The sequence below is a fragment of the Triplophysa dalaica genome, chromosome 10 (genome assembly GCF_015846415.1).
Source record: "Triplophysa dalaica isolate WHDGS20190420 chromosome 10, ASM1584641v1, whole genome shotgun sequence".
Classification (NCBI taxonomy): domain Eukaryota; kingdom Metazoa; phylum Chordata; class Actinopteri; order Cypriniformes; family Nemacheilidae; genus Triplophysa; species Triplophysa dalaica.
The window spans coordinates 17278768-17295180 of NC_079551.1; the positions used below are offsets into that span (position 1 = coordinate 17278768).

At 38.9% G+C, this 16413-nt stretch overlaps 1 protein-coding gene across 1 annotated transcript; it reads left to right on the forward strand.

Moving 5' to 3' along the window:
- The first annotated feature begins 189 nt into the window (after positions 1–189).
- Positions 190–11953, forward strand: LOC130430589 (titin-like). Its single transcript, XM_056759734.1, has 9 exons — positions 190–250; positions 365–414; positions 828–1055; positions 6315–7685; positions 8306–8401; positions 8815–8910; positions 9310–9423; positions 9785–10018; positions 10122–11953. Exons 3-9 carry the CDS (start codon positions 998–1000, stop codon positions 10925–10927), a joined length of 2775 nt encoding a protein of 924 aa, XP_056615712.1. The 5' UTR covers positions 190–250; positions 365–414; positions 828–997; the 3' UTR covers positions 10928–11953.
- Positions 11954–16413: the final 4460 nt, after the last annotated feature.

Here is a 16413-nt window from a genome sequence, read left to right on the forward strand (position 1 = left end):
CTCTCTCTCTCCCTCCGTCCCTCCCTGCTGCGTGGCCACGCCCCCTGGAGACGTGACGACGTGCGTCTCGACTTGGGTCGGTCTCTCCCGAACGATTTCACCTCGACCCTTTCGCTTGAAAAAGAAACACAAACAGCCTTTGCTTACATAACAAGTATTCATTTAAAAAAATAATATCGAGCATTATTGTAGTAACGTGTGTTCAACAGGAGGGTTTCCAATAAAATGTTTTGCGCACCCTGACAAACAGGTACTAGGGCGGTATCATGGTACAGTAATGTTAAGAATAATATGATGGTGGTTTTTAAATGACGTTTTGAAGGAATGTTTAAAAACATGATGCTGTCGTCGTATTTTTGTGTAGTAGTGTAATCGGTGGACGAGCGCCATCTCGTGGTTGTTAGAGGTATAAAGGTGAATATAATAACTTTATGTAGATTTCCCATTTACGTTTGGTTAAATTACTTTAAGTTTTATTTGTGGTCAAACCATAGTAACCACAAATTGAACATGGTCTCATCACTATAACCATAGTTAAACCATGTAAAACTATGGTAATATAAATGGTAAGTTATAAATACACAAATAAAGAGCATGGTTTCTACATTTGTACTATGATAAAATCATATATCATTTTTTTTTAATAAGAATTCAATATTTACAAATACTTAATAGCCACTCCATGAAAACAATCAAAATCATTTATTTTCCTTATTTCAAGTCCCTTTAAGACTTGTTGTAGACATGTTTGTAGTCTTATTTTCCAATCCAAGAATGAATTCATTAAAGTTTTTGTAAAAGTCATTCTCTTTCTCACTGTGGCGTAGGTTACAGGCCCTCTGATTGGAGAAGGCAGCTGCTCTCACTCCCCGTTGCTGACGCTTGTGCAAATGCCCTGTCCGAGAGCACCACCCCCCCAGACCATCCACATGCCCTTTTGCCTTTCTCCTGGGGTATATATAGTCTGAGAAGGATCTAGCCAGCCCTTGCAGTCAAAATGAGGCTTTTTCTTTCTGTCTGCTGCCTGCTGTCTCTGCTGGCACTCACCACTGCAGGTAAGAGAAAAGAGGAAATTCATTCAGTAGTCACAGATGGACAAACACATGAAGTCGGCTCGGCTGCTGTGAAGTGGTTGAAGTAGTTTCGCTTGTACTTAATGGTTCCAAAAGACATGTTATCAGTCAAGTAGAGCGGTGGTTGGACATTGTGTATTAAAGTAGGATTGGTGGAATTTGCCTTGCGGTTTTTGACTTTGTAGATTGAGTGCAGGACAGATCTGCTAAATTTGTGTATTCAATGACTATCATAATGCTTCAGGATCAAATTACACCAAGGTTTAGGTTATTAAAGTCCTAATAAAGTCATTGAATTATTAAAGCCACCAATAAATCAAAATGTTGACCTCATTGACAAGATTACCAGTTTTGTGACAGTTTCAATTTTTTCTCTACATTATCTTTAATCAAAATCTGAAAATGTACTTTATTTCTAAACTGGCGATTCTTCTATGTGATGTTAGTTTGACAGCTCTGGTACCTCCTCCCTCTATTTTTGAATGAAACACCCACTTTTCTACCTCCAATCAATTGGCCGTGCCTTCTATTTTTTCATTGGTCGATTGCAATTTCTTATTCACTTAGAGATTAAATTGAATTGAATTTAATTTTATAGCGCTTTTCAAAATTTGGCATAGTTTCAAAGCAGCTATACACACAAATGGGTAGTGGTTAGGGTAGAAATAGATCAATAAATGAAAGACACAATATTATGGATTGTAATATATGGAATGTCTGCGGTTTTTCCAATACAATATATTGGATGAAACTTAAACAAAGCAAATAAGATCTGCCCAGATCGCAGTTCTCTGACATTTTTGACTTCTGCATCTGACAGCTCCCATGGCCTTATGGGACAGCTAAGTGTACGATAGTTGCAAACTGAAGAATCTCATCAGATACATCATATCATCTCTGTGTTGTTCAGCCTTAAAAAGCTGTGTATTTTGACATTAATTGATTTTTTCCTGTGTGGCATTTTCAGACACATGGACTGTCCTAACAGTCAGATTGTGTGTTCTTGGTGGAGATAAGGGAGATTTTCGTGCACGTCCTTAAAAGAACTGTATCGAGAATAGAAATATAGAGAGTACCGTGAAGAGAATAGTCTTGTAAACACATATGTAACATGTCTGGGTTTGTGTTCTTGTTAGGTTCATTAAAGACTTCCTTGGATTAATATCGAATACTGTGACCAGTTCAGAAAGGTGAATAAATGGTTAAATGACTCTTTTATATTTACCTTCGTTCAACACCGTGCGATGCAAGCGAGCTCCGAATTCTCAATGTCTGTTTGGCATGTTATTTATGTGCAATGCAGGTGAAAGTGTTTCTAGAAGATAAGGTCTGAGGATCTCACCTCCCTGCTCTTTAAAACGAAATTCTGAGACTTGTGCAAAGTCCTCAAGACTGGAAACTGAATGACCTCCATTCCATTAGCTGAATTATGTAACTCCATGTGTCTGACCCAGACATGAACAAGTTGCTAACACAAACCACACTTACTCTTACGTAAGAGGAGTTGTCATTCAATGTGAGGCACGACGCCAGCTGATGCTAAGTGTGAAGAATGCCCAACAGGTCTATACATCTCAATAAACACACACTTAACTTAGCTTTTTGTTTCCAATGCATCTGAGTTTGATTTGGAGCATTAAAAAGCTTGCTTTGGCTTGAGGCGTAGTCATGGACGGTTGTAAGTGTTCTCCTTGTCTGCCCTTGTTCTCTTTATGTACAGTCAGGTGTTAAAGGTCAAGAGTACGGCATGAAATCAGACACTCTTCTGGTTCAGTTGCGTGGCCTTTTTACAAATACGCACACATACCGGCTTCACAGCTCCACTTACACGCCCCCTTGTACTCCGCAGCTGCTGTCCCATCGCTGTCTCAATCAGCATTTATTTCTGTCCTGCAGGCCTTGTAGGGGCAACCATTATGTTAACAGTGGGACTTAGGTCCCCTGTCCGGCAAATGCTACTGTATCCCGACCGTTTTAGCAACAGGGGCTTTCCCTGTACAGTTATCTCACATCAACCAATCACAAACACTGCTCACAGTAAACAATGTCACTCAACAACTACACGAAAAAACACAAACAGAAAATAAAACGAAGATGTCATCTGGAGATCAAATAAATGTACAGTCAGTAGCCAAACGTGTTGTCAAACTTTGCATTTTGTGTACGTGTGCTTGGAGTATAAACGCAGCTTTAAAGTGATAAACAGGATTATTTTTACGCACCCTCTCGTCATTTCAAACTTATATGACTTTCTTTCTTCCACAGAACACAGAATGGTATTTTTGAAGAATGTTGTCAACTGCCTCCCATTCACTTGCATTGGTTTTTGTGTACATACATTAGAAGTGAATGGGGGCCAGTACGGTTTGGTTAACAACTTTGCTCAAAATATCTTTTTTGTGCTGCTCCAGAGAAAGAAAGTCATGTAGGTTTGTAAATGATGACAGAATTTTAATTTTTAGGTGAACTGTCACCTTAAGAAGGGTTAAAGGGGAACCCTGCCGGAAACGGCCAAATCGGACATGAATTACTAACCCTCAAGTCGTTCGACAAACTTGGGAAATCCATCTTCGCAACTCAAATAAAGATAGTTTTGATGAATCTCATAGACAGCAATGTAACTGACAGTTTGCGCTTTGAAAGGATGAGCTATTTCTATTTACATTCCCCGCTGGTCCCTTTACATGGAATTCGCCATGTTCTACAGTAGCACTAAACGGACAAACTGTTTTACAGAGCGCATTTTGTAAATGCATTATCCTCCAGCAAAGATGCCAACACGTGACCTATTAGACCTGTTAGAGCCGCCATAGTGCTTCGAAAGGGAGGGGCTAGGGTTGGAGTGAACCGTTGGATGCTATTAGCAACCTCACCGCTAGATGCCGCCAAAATCTCCATATTGAACCTTTAATTTAACCTGAGTGGACATTAAAACCGTACCCAAATATGACCTCTTGACATCACATTTGGTGACTGTAAAAAAAAAATGTGTAATCGGAAGTCCTGGCAGTAAATCTGTACGTTTTCGTGACAGCAATTGTAAACAAATATGAATGAAATGTACTTGCTGTGTAGTTGCTGTATATATAATCATAAGCATTAAATAGTGGGCAAAAGATTTCTCCCTCACACTGACTGGCTGCTGTAGCCAATTTAATCAATTAGACACATCCAAATGAACACATAAGCCTGGCAAAGAGCAATTTAATGAGTTAGTGCTCTTATAGCATGATGAATGCTAGGGGTGGAACAGATTTATCAGCACTAACTATAGACACTGGTGCCCTCTGATGTGCGCATGGTTTTGTAAATAGCCTACAGTCTACTTTGTTCCAGCACATATTCATGGCACTTTATGACGATGACATTTTTGTTTATTTTCTCAAAGGTTCTGTGTGTATTTTTTTGGAGAACCAATTGAGAGAAATGCAATATAATATACACAACTATATCTTCAGAGGTGTATAAAGAGGTTACATAATGAAGCGTTATTTTTTATCTCATATATTAGAATGAGGTATTTCTATACATAAACCGCGGGTCCCCTTATATGCAATTTACCATGATATTTCTACCGGAGCTTTATATGGACAAACTGCTTTTTAGAACATGTTTTGTAAATACATTATCTCCTTAGTCCTTCGGCAAAGAAGTGAAAATGTGATGATATTTTAGTTCTGGGACGGCTACCATAGTGCTTCAAAAGGGGGTGGAGTGATCCGTTGGTTGCAATTCGCAACCTCGCCACTGGATGTCGCTAAAATATAAACATTGCTCCTTTAAGAATAAATTTGCATTTAGTTGAATAAGCTTGAAAAACAATGTGTTTTTCGCAATTTTACCGTTTACATGGCCATAGGTGACCCTCTATGATCCAGTGTGCATGTAATTTTGAGATTTTGTGTATACTAAAATAAATACTATCAATGGGGGATTACTGACATTCTTCCAAATATATTCCTTTATGTTTAAGGAAACAAATAAATTTACACAGGTTTGGAACAATCCAAGGTTGAGTAAGAGATTACAGAATTTTCATTTTAGGGGCAACCATCCCTTAAAGGTATTTAGTGGACAAATAACTATAGGCAGAAAGTAAAAATAGACCATATCTGCAAATATAGATTTTAGTATTTTATAAAAAACTTAGTCATAGGAAAAAAAAGGTTTGTAAGAAATAAACAAAATTATAATGGTTGTTTTATTAATATTTTAATATTTTATTTTTGTTCATTTTAGTTCATTTTTAGCAATTTTGTTTAATGCTTTTTTTCGTTTTTTTAGGTTGCTATATAAGATTTATTTTGTTTTGGGATATTGTTATAGTTAATACTATATATAACTTATTTCAGTTTTTTTCCGAGGCAATATTGTTTGTTTTTCCAATGATTTTTCATTTGTTATTACCAATATTTTATTTGTTTGTAATAGCTAATATTTTTTTTGATTTCAATATACTGAAACATATTATTTTCATAAACGTCCTAATCTTGACTCAGGAAACGTTGCTCAAGTGTAAATAAACCATAATTTATACATACAATATGTTCATGTACAGTCACATATTCGATTAATGTACGGGCTGTTGACTTCATTGGAACCGTCTGACATTAAACCTAGAGATGGAAAGTTCATACATAGTCGGTATTATATAAGACCCTTAACAAAGCTGGCTGCTGCTGCTCTGAAGAACAGTATGAAAAATAAACCTTCCTCTGATGATCCATGTGAACAGAAAGGACTTTGCGTTCCCCACTCCTGCCAGCATGGCTCCCTATTTCAGGATGTGATTCACATGACAAGCATTTCGCTCTTATCGAAAGCATTCATCATCTCATTAATCACACAGATCGGTCATTGCCACAAACTTGTTTATTCAAAATGAAAGTAGCCTTGTTACCAACTCAAAAGAGTGTTATTATTTATTATAGCCTTATTATTAGTGGAATGACAACATACATTTCTAAAAAAGATGGTTGTATTTGATTCTTTACATAAAGTGGATCTGTAAGATCGTTTGCACAAAATGGAAAAATGGATGGTTAACTTGACTTGACATTTTAGTTAACATGTTGCTATCCATGAATTTTTGCATTCAGGAGGTTATCTTTCAACATTTTTTACACATCGAGACATAAAGATTGACAGAAAAGAATTTACTGCATCATTTTTGTGTGCGATATGTATCATTACTACCATTTTGTGTAAATGTATATGTCAACAAAGTTTTGTCCTTCACAGATGCAGTGGGATCTGAGGCCGAGCAACTTGTGCCTCTCCAGCTGAAGCCTGAAGGTGAGCTGTTCACCTCATGTGATGGCAGAGAAGATATCAGCCAAAGCTCCTCCAATGACACACCTGCACCAAAGAGACCAGTCTGCCAACCCTGCAGTCCTGTTGAACATGGGGACACCACCACAGAACAAGACAGCTCCAATGAGGAGGAAGTTGTCTCCAAAGAGAAGGCTGAACAGTTAAGTGAAGAGGAGACGTCTTATGAAGAGGTATTTGAGACTGATGAGGGAGAAATGGAGGGAGAAGTTCTCGGGGTTGTGAGAGGGGGAGAGAGCTCAGAGGAGGAGGATGTAGAGGCTGACATGGATGTTGAGGAATCGGTCGAAGAGGAGGTTCATCAGACTGAGGATGAGGTTAAGGAGGAAGAGGAAGAGGAGGTTCATCAAATTGAGGATGAGGTTGAGGAGGAGGTTCATCAGACGGAGGTTGAGGAGGAAGAGGAAGTTCATCAAACTGAGGATAATGTTGAGGAGGAAGAGGAACAGGAGGTTCATCAAACTGAGGATGAGGTTGAGGAGGAAGAAGAAGAGGAGGTTAATCAAACTGAGGATGAGGTTGAGGAGGAAGAGGAGGTTAATCAAACTGAGGATGAGGTTGAGGAGGAAGAGGAGGTTCATCAAACTGAGCATGAGGTTGAGGAGGAAGAGGAGGTTCATCAGACTGAGGATGAGGTTAAGGAGGAAGAGGAAGAGGAAGAGGAGGTTTATCAAACTGAGGATGAGGTTGAGGAGGAAGAGGAGATTCATCAAACTGAGGTTGAGTTGGAAGAGGAGGTTCATCAAACTGAGGATGAGGTTGAGGAGGAAGAGGAGATACATCAAACTGAGGTTGAGGAGGAAGAGGAGGTTCATCAGACCGAGGAGGTGGTTGAGGAGGATGTACATCAAACTGAGAATGAAGTTGAGGAGGAAGATGAGGTTTCTCAAACTAAAGGAGAGGTAAATGAGGAATCATCTCAGACTCATGTGGAGGTACTGGAGAAGGATGAGGTTGTTCAACCTGATGAGGTGGCAGATGAGGTTCCAAGTTCTGAAGAAGAGCCAGAGACGGTTCCACAGCCTGAAGAACCACTGGAGCACATAGAGAATGTCTCAGAGGAGTCTAAATCTGTTGAAGAAGCTGAAGATGAAATAGAGGAGGCTGATGTAGCAACTGATGAAGACCAAGCAGCAGAGGTTGTTGAGGAGGTTGTGGTAAAAACCCAAGAAGAAACGGAGGTGGTGACAGAAATTACTCCGGATGAAGCTGTGGTCCCTGCACCTGCTGAAGAAGTCACAGTGTCAGCTGACAATCCAGCACTCAAAGAAACTATGAAAGGTACAGTATGATCCAGACACAACAATTAAATATTTCAAATCAACTTGTAAGGACACATTTGTCTTTAAAAGTAAATGACATATTTCTGTAAATAATTTAAAGATACAAACTCCCTTGTAGAGGAAATAAGAAGGGCACTATATTTTTTCAGTCATTAGGGGGCGCAGTAGGACGCCGTTCATGTTCCATATCTGATACTTTGAATAAACCCACCAGCAAAATAACCTCACAGTTATATCCCTTGGCACATCCATTGTAATTTATAACCATTTGTTATAAAGTGTTTTGTAACAGGAAGAAATATTTCACAGCGCTTTTAGTAGAATGCATAGTTTGTGTTAAACTGACTCCAGAGAGACAGCAGATGTAGTTATTGTAGTCATATTGTTTCCTGTAGCTCAGTGGTTAGAGCATGGCGCTAGCAACGCCAAGGTCATGGGATCGATCCCAGGGATTGCACATACTTAGAAGCAAAATGTATAGAATAATGCAATGTAAGTCGTTTGCCAAATGCATAAATAGAATAATAATAAAGAATGGGACAAAAGTGATGCTTGTATCACGAAGAAAATGTTACGATGATATGATATGCTAATTTTGACTGTTGTTTTCTCTGACAGGGAAGGAAAGCCCCTCAACTTCTGACACCAGAGATCGGTCTCACATTGATGACACACTGCAGCTGGCCTCAGCTGAACCATCACAGGCATTTGTTGGTGAGACATACAAGCATCCAGCTTCATTTATCATCTTCATGAAGAGAAATTAAGTTATATTATATCATCACATTAACCAATTACATTCTTCCTCAACTAAAATAATTTTGCGTGTGCTTATTTCAGTGGTCACAATTATCATGTCCAAATAATAAAGCAGATTGCATTTAATAATCTGCTATCTGTATTGGACCTCTTATTTACATACACAACAGTTTTCCAGTTTGTGCAGCTAAAACGAATAAAAAATAAAGATTTGTATTTGTATTTTGTGACCGATTCCTCTCTGTACATCATCATCCAGGGAATGTATTTATTTTATAAAAAAAATCTATTCTTCCCATCTGTTGATTTTTTAACATTTCTACGGGCCTTAATTCATAATTTCTCCGCAATTATGATTTTTCCCATAGATGCTCTGAAGAAGCTGCAGCATGTCTACAGCACAGCGATTAAACCCCTGGAGATGGCCTACAAATACAATGAGCTCAGACAACACGAGGTGTCAGGTAAACTTCTTTCAACTCATTCTTAAAGGTTAGCATTTTAACCAAAATGATATTATTAATTATTCACCCTCATGTCATTTCAAACCTGTATCACTTTCTTTCTTCTCCAAAACACAAAATAAGATACTTAGATAAAATTGGTAAACAAACAGTGGACCCCATTTTCTTCCATTGTATAGACACAAAACCATCGAGAAATTTCCCGAGGTTTTAAAGGACATGAGGGTGAATCAATTTTGACAGAATTTTCATTTTTGGGTGGACAATCCCTTCAGACAAGAGACATTTGCAGTCACAATCATAACAGACCGCCGCTTCCACAAAGAGGGTCAAATTGGTTGTGAACTCCAAATCAACGATTAAAGTCCTACCATGATCTGTTTTCTTCATTTTCTTCAGATGCAGAGATCACTTCAAAGCCCATGGTCCTGTTTCTGGGTCCCTGGAGTGTTGGCAAGTCTTCCATGATCAATTATCTTCTGGGTCTCGAGGACAGTTCACAACTTTACACAGGTAACCCTTATGAACAAAAATATATGGGAATATATTAGAAAATATAATGCAATACAAATGAAATAAAATTGATTAAATGATATTCACTTTTAAATAATTAAATTATTTAATAAAAATAATTAAATAAGTGCTTAAACATCAATATATTAAAAGAGGCAATTTTTTTTATATGTGTAAATCAAATGTACTATATTATATTAACACTGTATCCTTCCATATATTTTCCAATATATATTACATGATTTAATGAATTATACAATGTAAGCAAATATATATTTTTGCATGTAGGAATTTGCAAATCAAAATAAGCTGCATTTCAGACCATTTTTATCTCCTTATGTGTTTTTTTGTGTGTTCTCAGGGGCTGAGCCCACAACCTCAGAATACACTGTACTAATGCATGGTGAGAAGGTTCGCACCATCGAGGGCATTGTAATGGCCGCTGACAGTTCTCGCTCATTCTCATCACTGGAGAAGTTTGGTCAGGGTTTCCTAGAAAAGCTGGTCGGAATTGAGATGCCGCACAAACTGCTGGAGCGGGTTACTTTTGTGGACACACCAGGCATCATTGAGAACCGTAAGCAACAAGAGAGAGGTGAGAATACAAGTTAATTATATTATGATAATCAAATGTTTAACAAATACTTTGAAATATAATATTGTGCACAGCTCTGACAGGATTCGTTGTGGTTTTATAGGGTACCCTTATAGTGATGTGTGCCAGTGGTTTATTGACCGTGCCGACCTCATCTTCCTGGTCTTCGACCCAACCAAACTGGATGTGGGATTAGAACTTGAAATGCTGTTTAGACAGATGAAGGGACGCGAGTCACAGATCCGTATAATCCTCAACAAGGCTGACAGTCTGACGACTCAGGATTTAATGCGCGTCTACGGCGCCCTCTTCTGGAGCATGGCACCCCTGATCAACGTGACGGAGCCCCCAAGAGTCTACGTCAGCTCCTTCTGGCCACAGGACTACGCTCTTGACACCAACAGAGACCTTTTCATGCGTGAGGAGATCTCTCTGCTGGAGGACCTCAATCAGGTCATCGAGAACCGCTTGGAGAACAAGATCGCCTTCATCCGACAGCACGGGATCCGCGTGCGCATCCACGCCCTCTTGGTCGACCGCTATCTGCAGACGTACCATGACAAGCTGGGCTGGTTCAGTGACCCCGACGAGGTCTTCCGGGATGTTGTCAGTGACCCTGACAAGTTCTACATCTTCAAGTCCATCCTGGCCAAGACCAACGTGAGCAAGTTTGACTTGCCAGAACCGGAGGCGTACCGGGACTTCTTTGGAGTGAATCCTCCAAGCGGCTTTAAACTGCTCTCCTCACACTGCAGCTGGTCGGGTGGATGCCTATTGGAGAAGATTGAGAAGGCAATCACAGAGGACCTGCCTGCTTTACTCAGTAACTTGGCAGAGAAGAAGCAAGCCAAAGTGGAGCCACCTGCAGAGACCAAGGAGAAACCCAAAAATCCTTGGCGGAGACAATGATGGAGCGAGAGACTGAGAGTGTGGATAACAGATGGATTTAAAGAAGGCTTTAATTCCTACTAGTCATATTGAACTGAGGGCACCAAATAATTGAATAAATCGCTGCTGTCCTTCTGAAACCTTGTATCTCCAAATTCCGTGATTTTTATTTTTTGCCATAGATCATTATTATTAGTTACCCTTTATGGTTGTCGCTGGGTTTTGCAAATAAAGAACCGATAAAAAGTATAGAAAAGTATTTGTCAACTTTGACAACACAGTATTTTTAATCATCTTAAAAGTACTGTGTTTTTTCCATTTCCCTTTCAAACAGTGAATTTGGACATACAAGTTTTCGGATCAACAGTGATTATATAGTTTTATGGATGGACAGAGAGGAAGGTGAGCGGTGAGAGGAACAGGTTATACAATGGAAATACTGCAAAAGATTTGCAACAATGAGAAGTCCGTTTATCTGTTATTCTTACTTTTGTTGCTCTTATTTAACTCAACTTGCCAAACTCATTTTATTTATTTATATTACATGTATAGTCCGTAAAAATACCACAACCTTTCATGTTATTTATTTTTCTCTTGATTGTTGTTTTAAAAGTGTTAATATGAGTACAGTGTTTCAGCATTAGTCTATTTCTTCAGCTTCACTTGTTAATTGATCATTTTTCTCTGTACAGTTTACTAGGAAGGCAATGTCACTATTGCGTTTGCTCATATTACTGCATGTAAAGCTACGGTCACATTAAATTGTGTTTGTTTTCTCTTTTGGTTCACACAGTATGACAATGTAGCATTTAACTGAATATCAGTGTCAATAAAATGAGACATGACTAAATAACTGAATTGATGTTTTCAGCTGAAATAGGCCCTTTTCCACATTTCTGGAGCTGAAGAGCTCAATAGCAGTAGTTGAACGCGAGATAACCCCAAATGTCCACTAGATGGCGTTAAATATTACCGTACCCGCTGCAATAAAGATTTATCACACTTGCAAATGAAGTAACCTTTGACATCATAAAAAGTGCTGTTTGTGTTATCATCATTATCTCTTATCAGGTTTTATTGTGTAAATGAAACACAACAGGTTTATGTCCGTTGATTTACGTAAGAATTGAATGTGTGGCCTACAGCAATTATACAACACTCTTCATTAGTAATACTCAACTCAACTCAACTTTATTTATATAGCGCTTTTTACAATTTTCATTGTTACAAAGCAGCTGTACATGAGACACATTTAATACAAGTATGAATTCTAAAGCAGCCCCCCCGGCCAGGCAGATAGTGCAAAACAATATGCAAACGGTGGTGAGGAACCCAAAACTCCCATCGAGAAAAAAAACCTCAGGGGAACCCAGGCCCAACCAGGGGATTCCAGTTCCCCTCTGGCAAAAGCTGCTGCCTCTGCACAAGCTCATCAGTGCTTGCACAACAAGGCTTAATAAAAATATAAAAATTAAAGATTATCATTAACAATCTAATAGCATTTGAAATGTTGTAGAAAAAAACAAAGTTGTCGCGTCCTTTATCCAGCTCTATCCTCTTAGCACTTGTCAGGTCACCGCTTCCCATTCTCAGCTCTGCCATCAGGTCTGGGCATGAACTGCATCCTGCGGTAACCTTGGAACAAAGAGACAAGACTGGCTGAGAGTAGAGTACTGTTCTGCACTCTTTGATGCAACAAGTACATCATTTGTTGTTGGATGTGTTCCTGGTTCCGGTTGATCTAAATAATGCAGCCTAAATCCTCTGAGGATTAATATTATGGAGGTGTAGTGTATGCAAGATTAAAAAGATGAGTCTTTAGTCTAGATTTAAACTGACAGAGTGTGTCTGCCTCCCGGACCGTGCAGGGAAGAATATTCCAAAGTTTAGGCGCTAGATAAGAAAAGGATCTACCACCTGCACTTGATTTTGAAATTCTAGGTATTACCAACTGACAGGACCCCTTAGAGCGTAATGTACGTGGTGGTCTGTAATACAATAGAAGTTCATTCAAATACTGCGGCGCTAGACCATGTAGGGCTTTATAGGTAATAAGCAAGATCTTAAAGTTAATGCGATGCTTTATAGGTAACCAGTGCAAGGTTGACAGAACCGGGGTTATATGCTCATACTTTTTTGTACGTGTAAGAACTCGAGCTGCCGCGTTTTGAACCAGTTGCAGTTTTTGTAATAGGCCCGCAGGGCAACCACCTAGAAGTGCATTACAGTAATCTAGTCTTGATGTCATGAATGCATGAATTAATTTCTCTGCATCTGACAGTGACAGCATATGACGTAATTTAGATATATTCTTAAGATGGAAAAATGCAATTTTACAGGTGTTTGCGACATGGCTTTCAAATGAGAGAGTACTGTCAAATACAACGCCAAGATTCTTAGCTGATGACGAGGATTTTATGGAGCATCCGTCAATCGTTAAGCAGTATTCTTGGTTGTTACGCATAGCAGTTTTCGGTCCAGTAAGTAACACTTCTGTTTTGTCCGAGTTTAGTAGTAAAAAATTGTTACTCATCCACATTTTTAAGTCAACTATGCAATCCTTTATTCGATGAAACTGCTGGGTTTCATGAGGCATCGAGGAAATATAAAGTTGAGTATCATCAGCATAACAGTGAAAGCTAATTCCGTGTCGCTTTATTATATCTCCTAGAGGTAGCATGTATAATGCGAAGAGCAGGGGTCCCAAGACTGAGCCCTGTGGTACACCGTACTGGACTTGTGATTTGCGGGACACCTCATTGTTTATTGCTACAAATTGAAAACGGTCGGATAAATAAGACTTAAACCATTTCAATGCTATTCCGTTAATGCCGACGTAATTTTCGAGTCTATGTAGAAGTATGCTGTGGTCAATGGTGTCAAATGCAGCACTGAGGTCTAGCAGCACCAATAACGAAATACAGCCACGGTCAGACGCTAAAAGCAGATCATTTGTAACTCTGATCAAAGCAGTCTCTGTACTGTGACATGCTCGAAATCCAGACTGGAATTCATCATTAATGTCATTCCTTTGGAGGAAGGAGCATAATTGAGTTGAAACTACTTTTTCCAGAACTTTAGATATAAAAGGTAAATTCGATATAGGCCTGTAATTCCCTAGTTCTTTAGGGTCGAGTTTGGGTTTTTTTAAAAGAGGCCTTATAACAGCCACCTTAAATGCTTTAGGCACATGTCCTAATGTCAGAGATGAGTTAATAATACTAAGAAGAGGATCTATAATTTCGGGGAGCATTTCTTTCAGTAGTTCTGTAGGTATAGGGTCTAGCATGCATGTTGATGATTTAGATGATTTAATGATTTTAGACAGTTCATCGTGATCTACTGTAGAAAATAATTGCAATTTCTCCTTAGGGGTGCTGTAGTTAGTTTGTTCAGCGGATTTCACTACAGGTTGCATTGTTATAATTTTTTCTCTTATATCTTGGATTTTACTTGTGAAGTAGTTCATAAATTCATCACTGTTATGCTGATAATCAGAATCTGACGTCGATGACGACTTATTTTTTGTTAATTTAGCCACGGTGTTAAATAAGAACCTAGGGTTGTGATGGTTTTCCTCTATTAGTGTTGAAAAGTAGGCGGATCTAGACGTTTTTATTGCATTCCTGTAATTTCGAGTACTATCCTTCCATGCTATACGAAATACCTCTAAATTCGTTTTCTTAAAGTTGCGCTCCATTTTACGGGATGCTTTTTTTAGAGTCTGAGTGTGTTCATTATACCACGGTGTTGGGCTGCTATTTTTAATTTTCTTTAAACGCAGAGGAGCAACTGTGTCTAATATTTCCGAGAAAGTAGAGTTAAAATTTTCAATAGTAGTGTCAAAATCGTCAACGTTATTACTCATGCTGGATATTTTAGACAATTCAGGCAGATTATCGAGAAACGCATCTTTGGTAGTTGAAGTAATCGTTCTACCATATTTGTAACAAGGAGTTTGATTTGCAGCCGTAGGCCATTGAAGCAAACATAATATCAGATAATGATCCGAAATATCTTCACTCTGCTGAACGATTTTAACATCGTCCACATTTATACCATAAGAAAGTATTAAATCTAAAGTATGATTACGAAGGTGAGTGGGTCCTGACACATGTTGACTAACGCCCATGGAGTTAAGAGTGTCTTTGAAAGCCAGTCCCAAGGCATCTGTATCATTGTCTACATGGATATTAAAGTCACCGACGACAAGGACTCTATCTGCGGCCAGTACTAGTTCTGATAAGAACCCACCAAAATCTTTAATAAAATCTGTGTGGTGCCCTGGAGGCCTATATACAATAGCTAGAATAAATTTTAAAAATGTTTTGTCCTTAGTATTAGGTGTCGATACGTGAAGTACCATGACTTCGAAAGAACTGTACTTAAAATTAGACTTCTGAGAGGTAATAAAAGAATTCTTGTAAAGTGCAGCGACACCTCCCCCTCTACCTTTTAGACGAGGCTCGTGGTTATAGTAATAATCATGGGGAACGGATTCATTTAGAGTAATAAAATCATCTGGCTTTAGCCATGTTTCTGTCAAACAAAGCATGTCTATTTTATGATCGGTTATCAAATCGTTAACAAAAAGTGCTTTATTTGAGAGAGATCTAATATTAAGCAATCCGAGTCGTAACAGCTGATTATCTGTATTTTGTTCATGTTTGATTTGTTTAACGTTTATTAAATTACTTTCAAGAGGTTTACGCAATATCTTATGTTTGCTAATCCGGGGGACAGACACAGTCTCTATTTTATGTTGTTTGTAAGAAGGGATTATTACATGTTGTATATTTTGTGTATTCTGTAACGCGAGACGGCAAGCAGACAGTTGGTTAAGCCATTCTGTCTCCTTCCTGACCTGGGCCCTAGGTAGTCAGACTTTAGCATTATTAAGACTGTGTGCCAAATTTCTAGAGAGGAGGGAAACCCCATCCCAGGAGGGATGGAGACCATCTCGTTTCAACAGGTCAGGTCTGCCCTCAAAACTCTTCCAGTTATTTATAAAATCTATATAATTCTGCAGGCACCACTCAGACAACCAGCCATTTAGTGATGATAATCTGCTATAAATCTCATCACCACGGTAAGCAGTAAGGGGGCCAGAGAATATTACAGTGTCTGACATCGTTTTTGCGAGCTCACACACCTCTTTAATATTATCTTTAGTGATCTCCGATTGACGGAGTCTAACATCATTTGTGCCGACATGAATAACAATCTTACTGTATTTACGATTAGCCTTAGCCAGCACATTTAAGTTTGACTTGATGTCAGGCGCTCTGGCTCCCGGTAAACATTTGACTATGGTGGCTGGTGCCTCTATGTTAACGTTCCGGACAATAGAATCACCGATCACTAGGGCACTTTCAGCAGGTTTCTCAGTCGGTGCGTCACTGAGCGGGGCAAACCTGTTCGAGACTTTAATCGGAACGGTTGAGTGATGTTTTGTCCTGCGACTATGCCGTCTCACCGTCACAAAGTTTCCCAGCTGCAGGGGATTT

Coding starts and splice junctions, on each gene's coding strand:
- LOC130430589 (XM_056759734.1), top strand. CDS start 998: ATGAGGCTTTTTCTTTCTGTCTGCTGCCTGCTGTCTCTGCTGGCACTC. Junction 1,056..6,314: donor GCTGGCACTCACCACTGCAG/GTAAGAGAAAAG, acceptor TGTCCTTCACAG/ATGCAGTGGGATCTGAGGCC. Junction 7,686..8,305: donor ACTCAAAGAAACTATGAAAG/GTACAGTATGAT, acceptor TTTCTCTGACAG/GGAAGGAAAGCCCCTCAACT.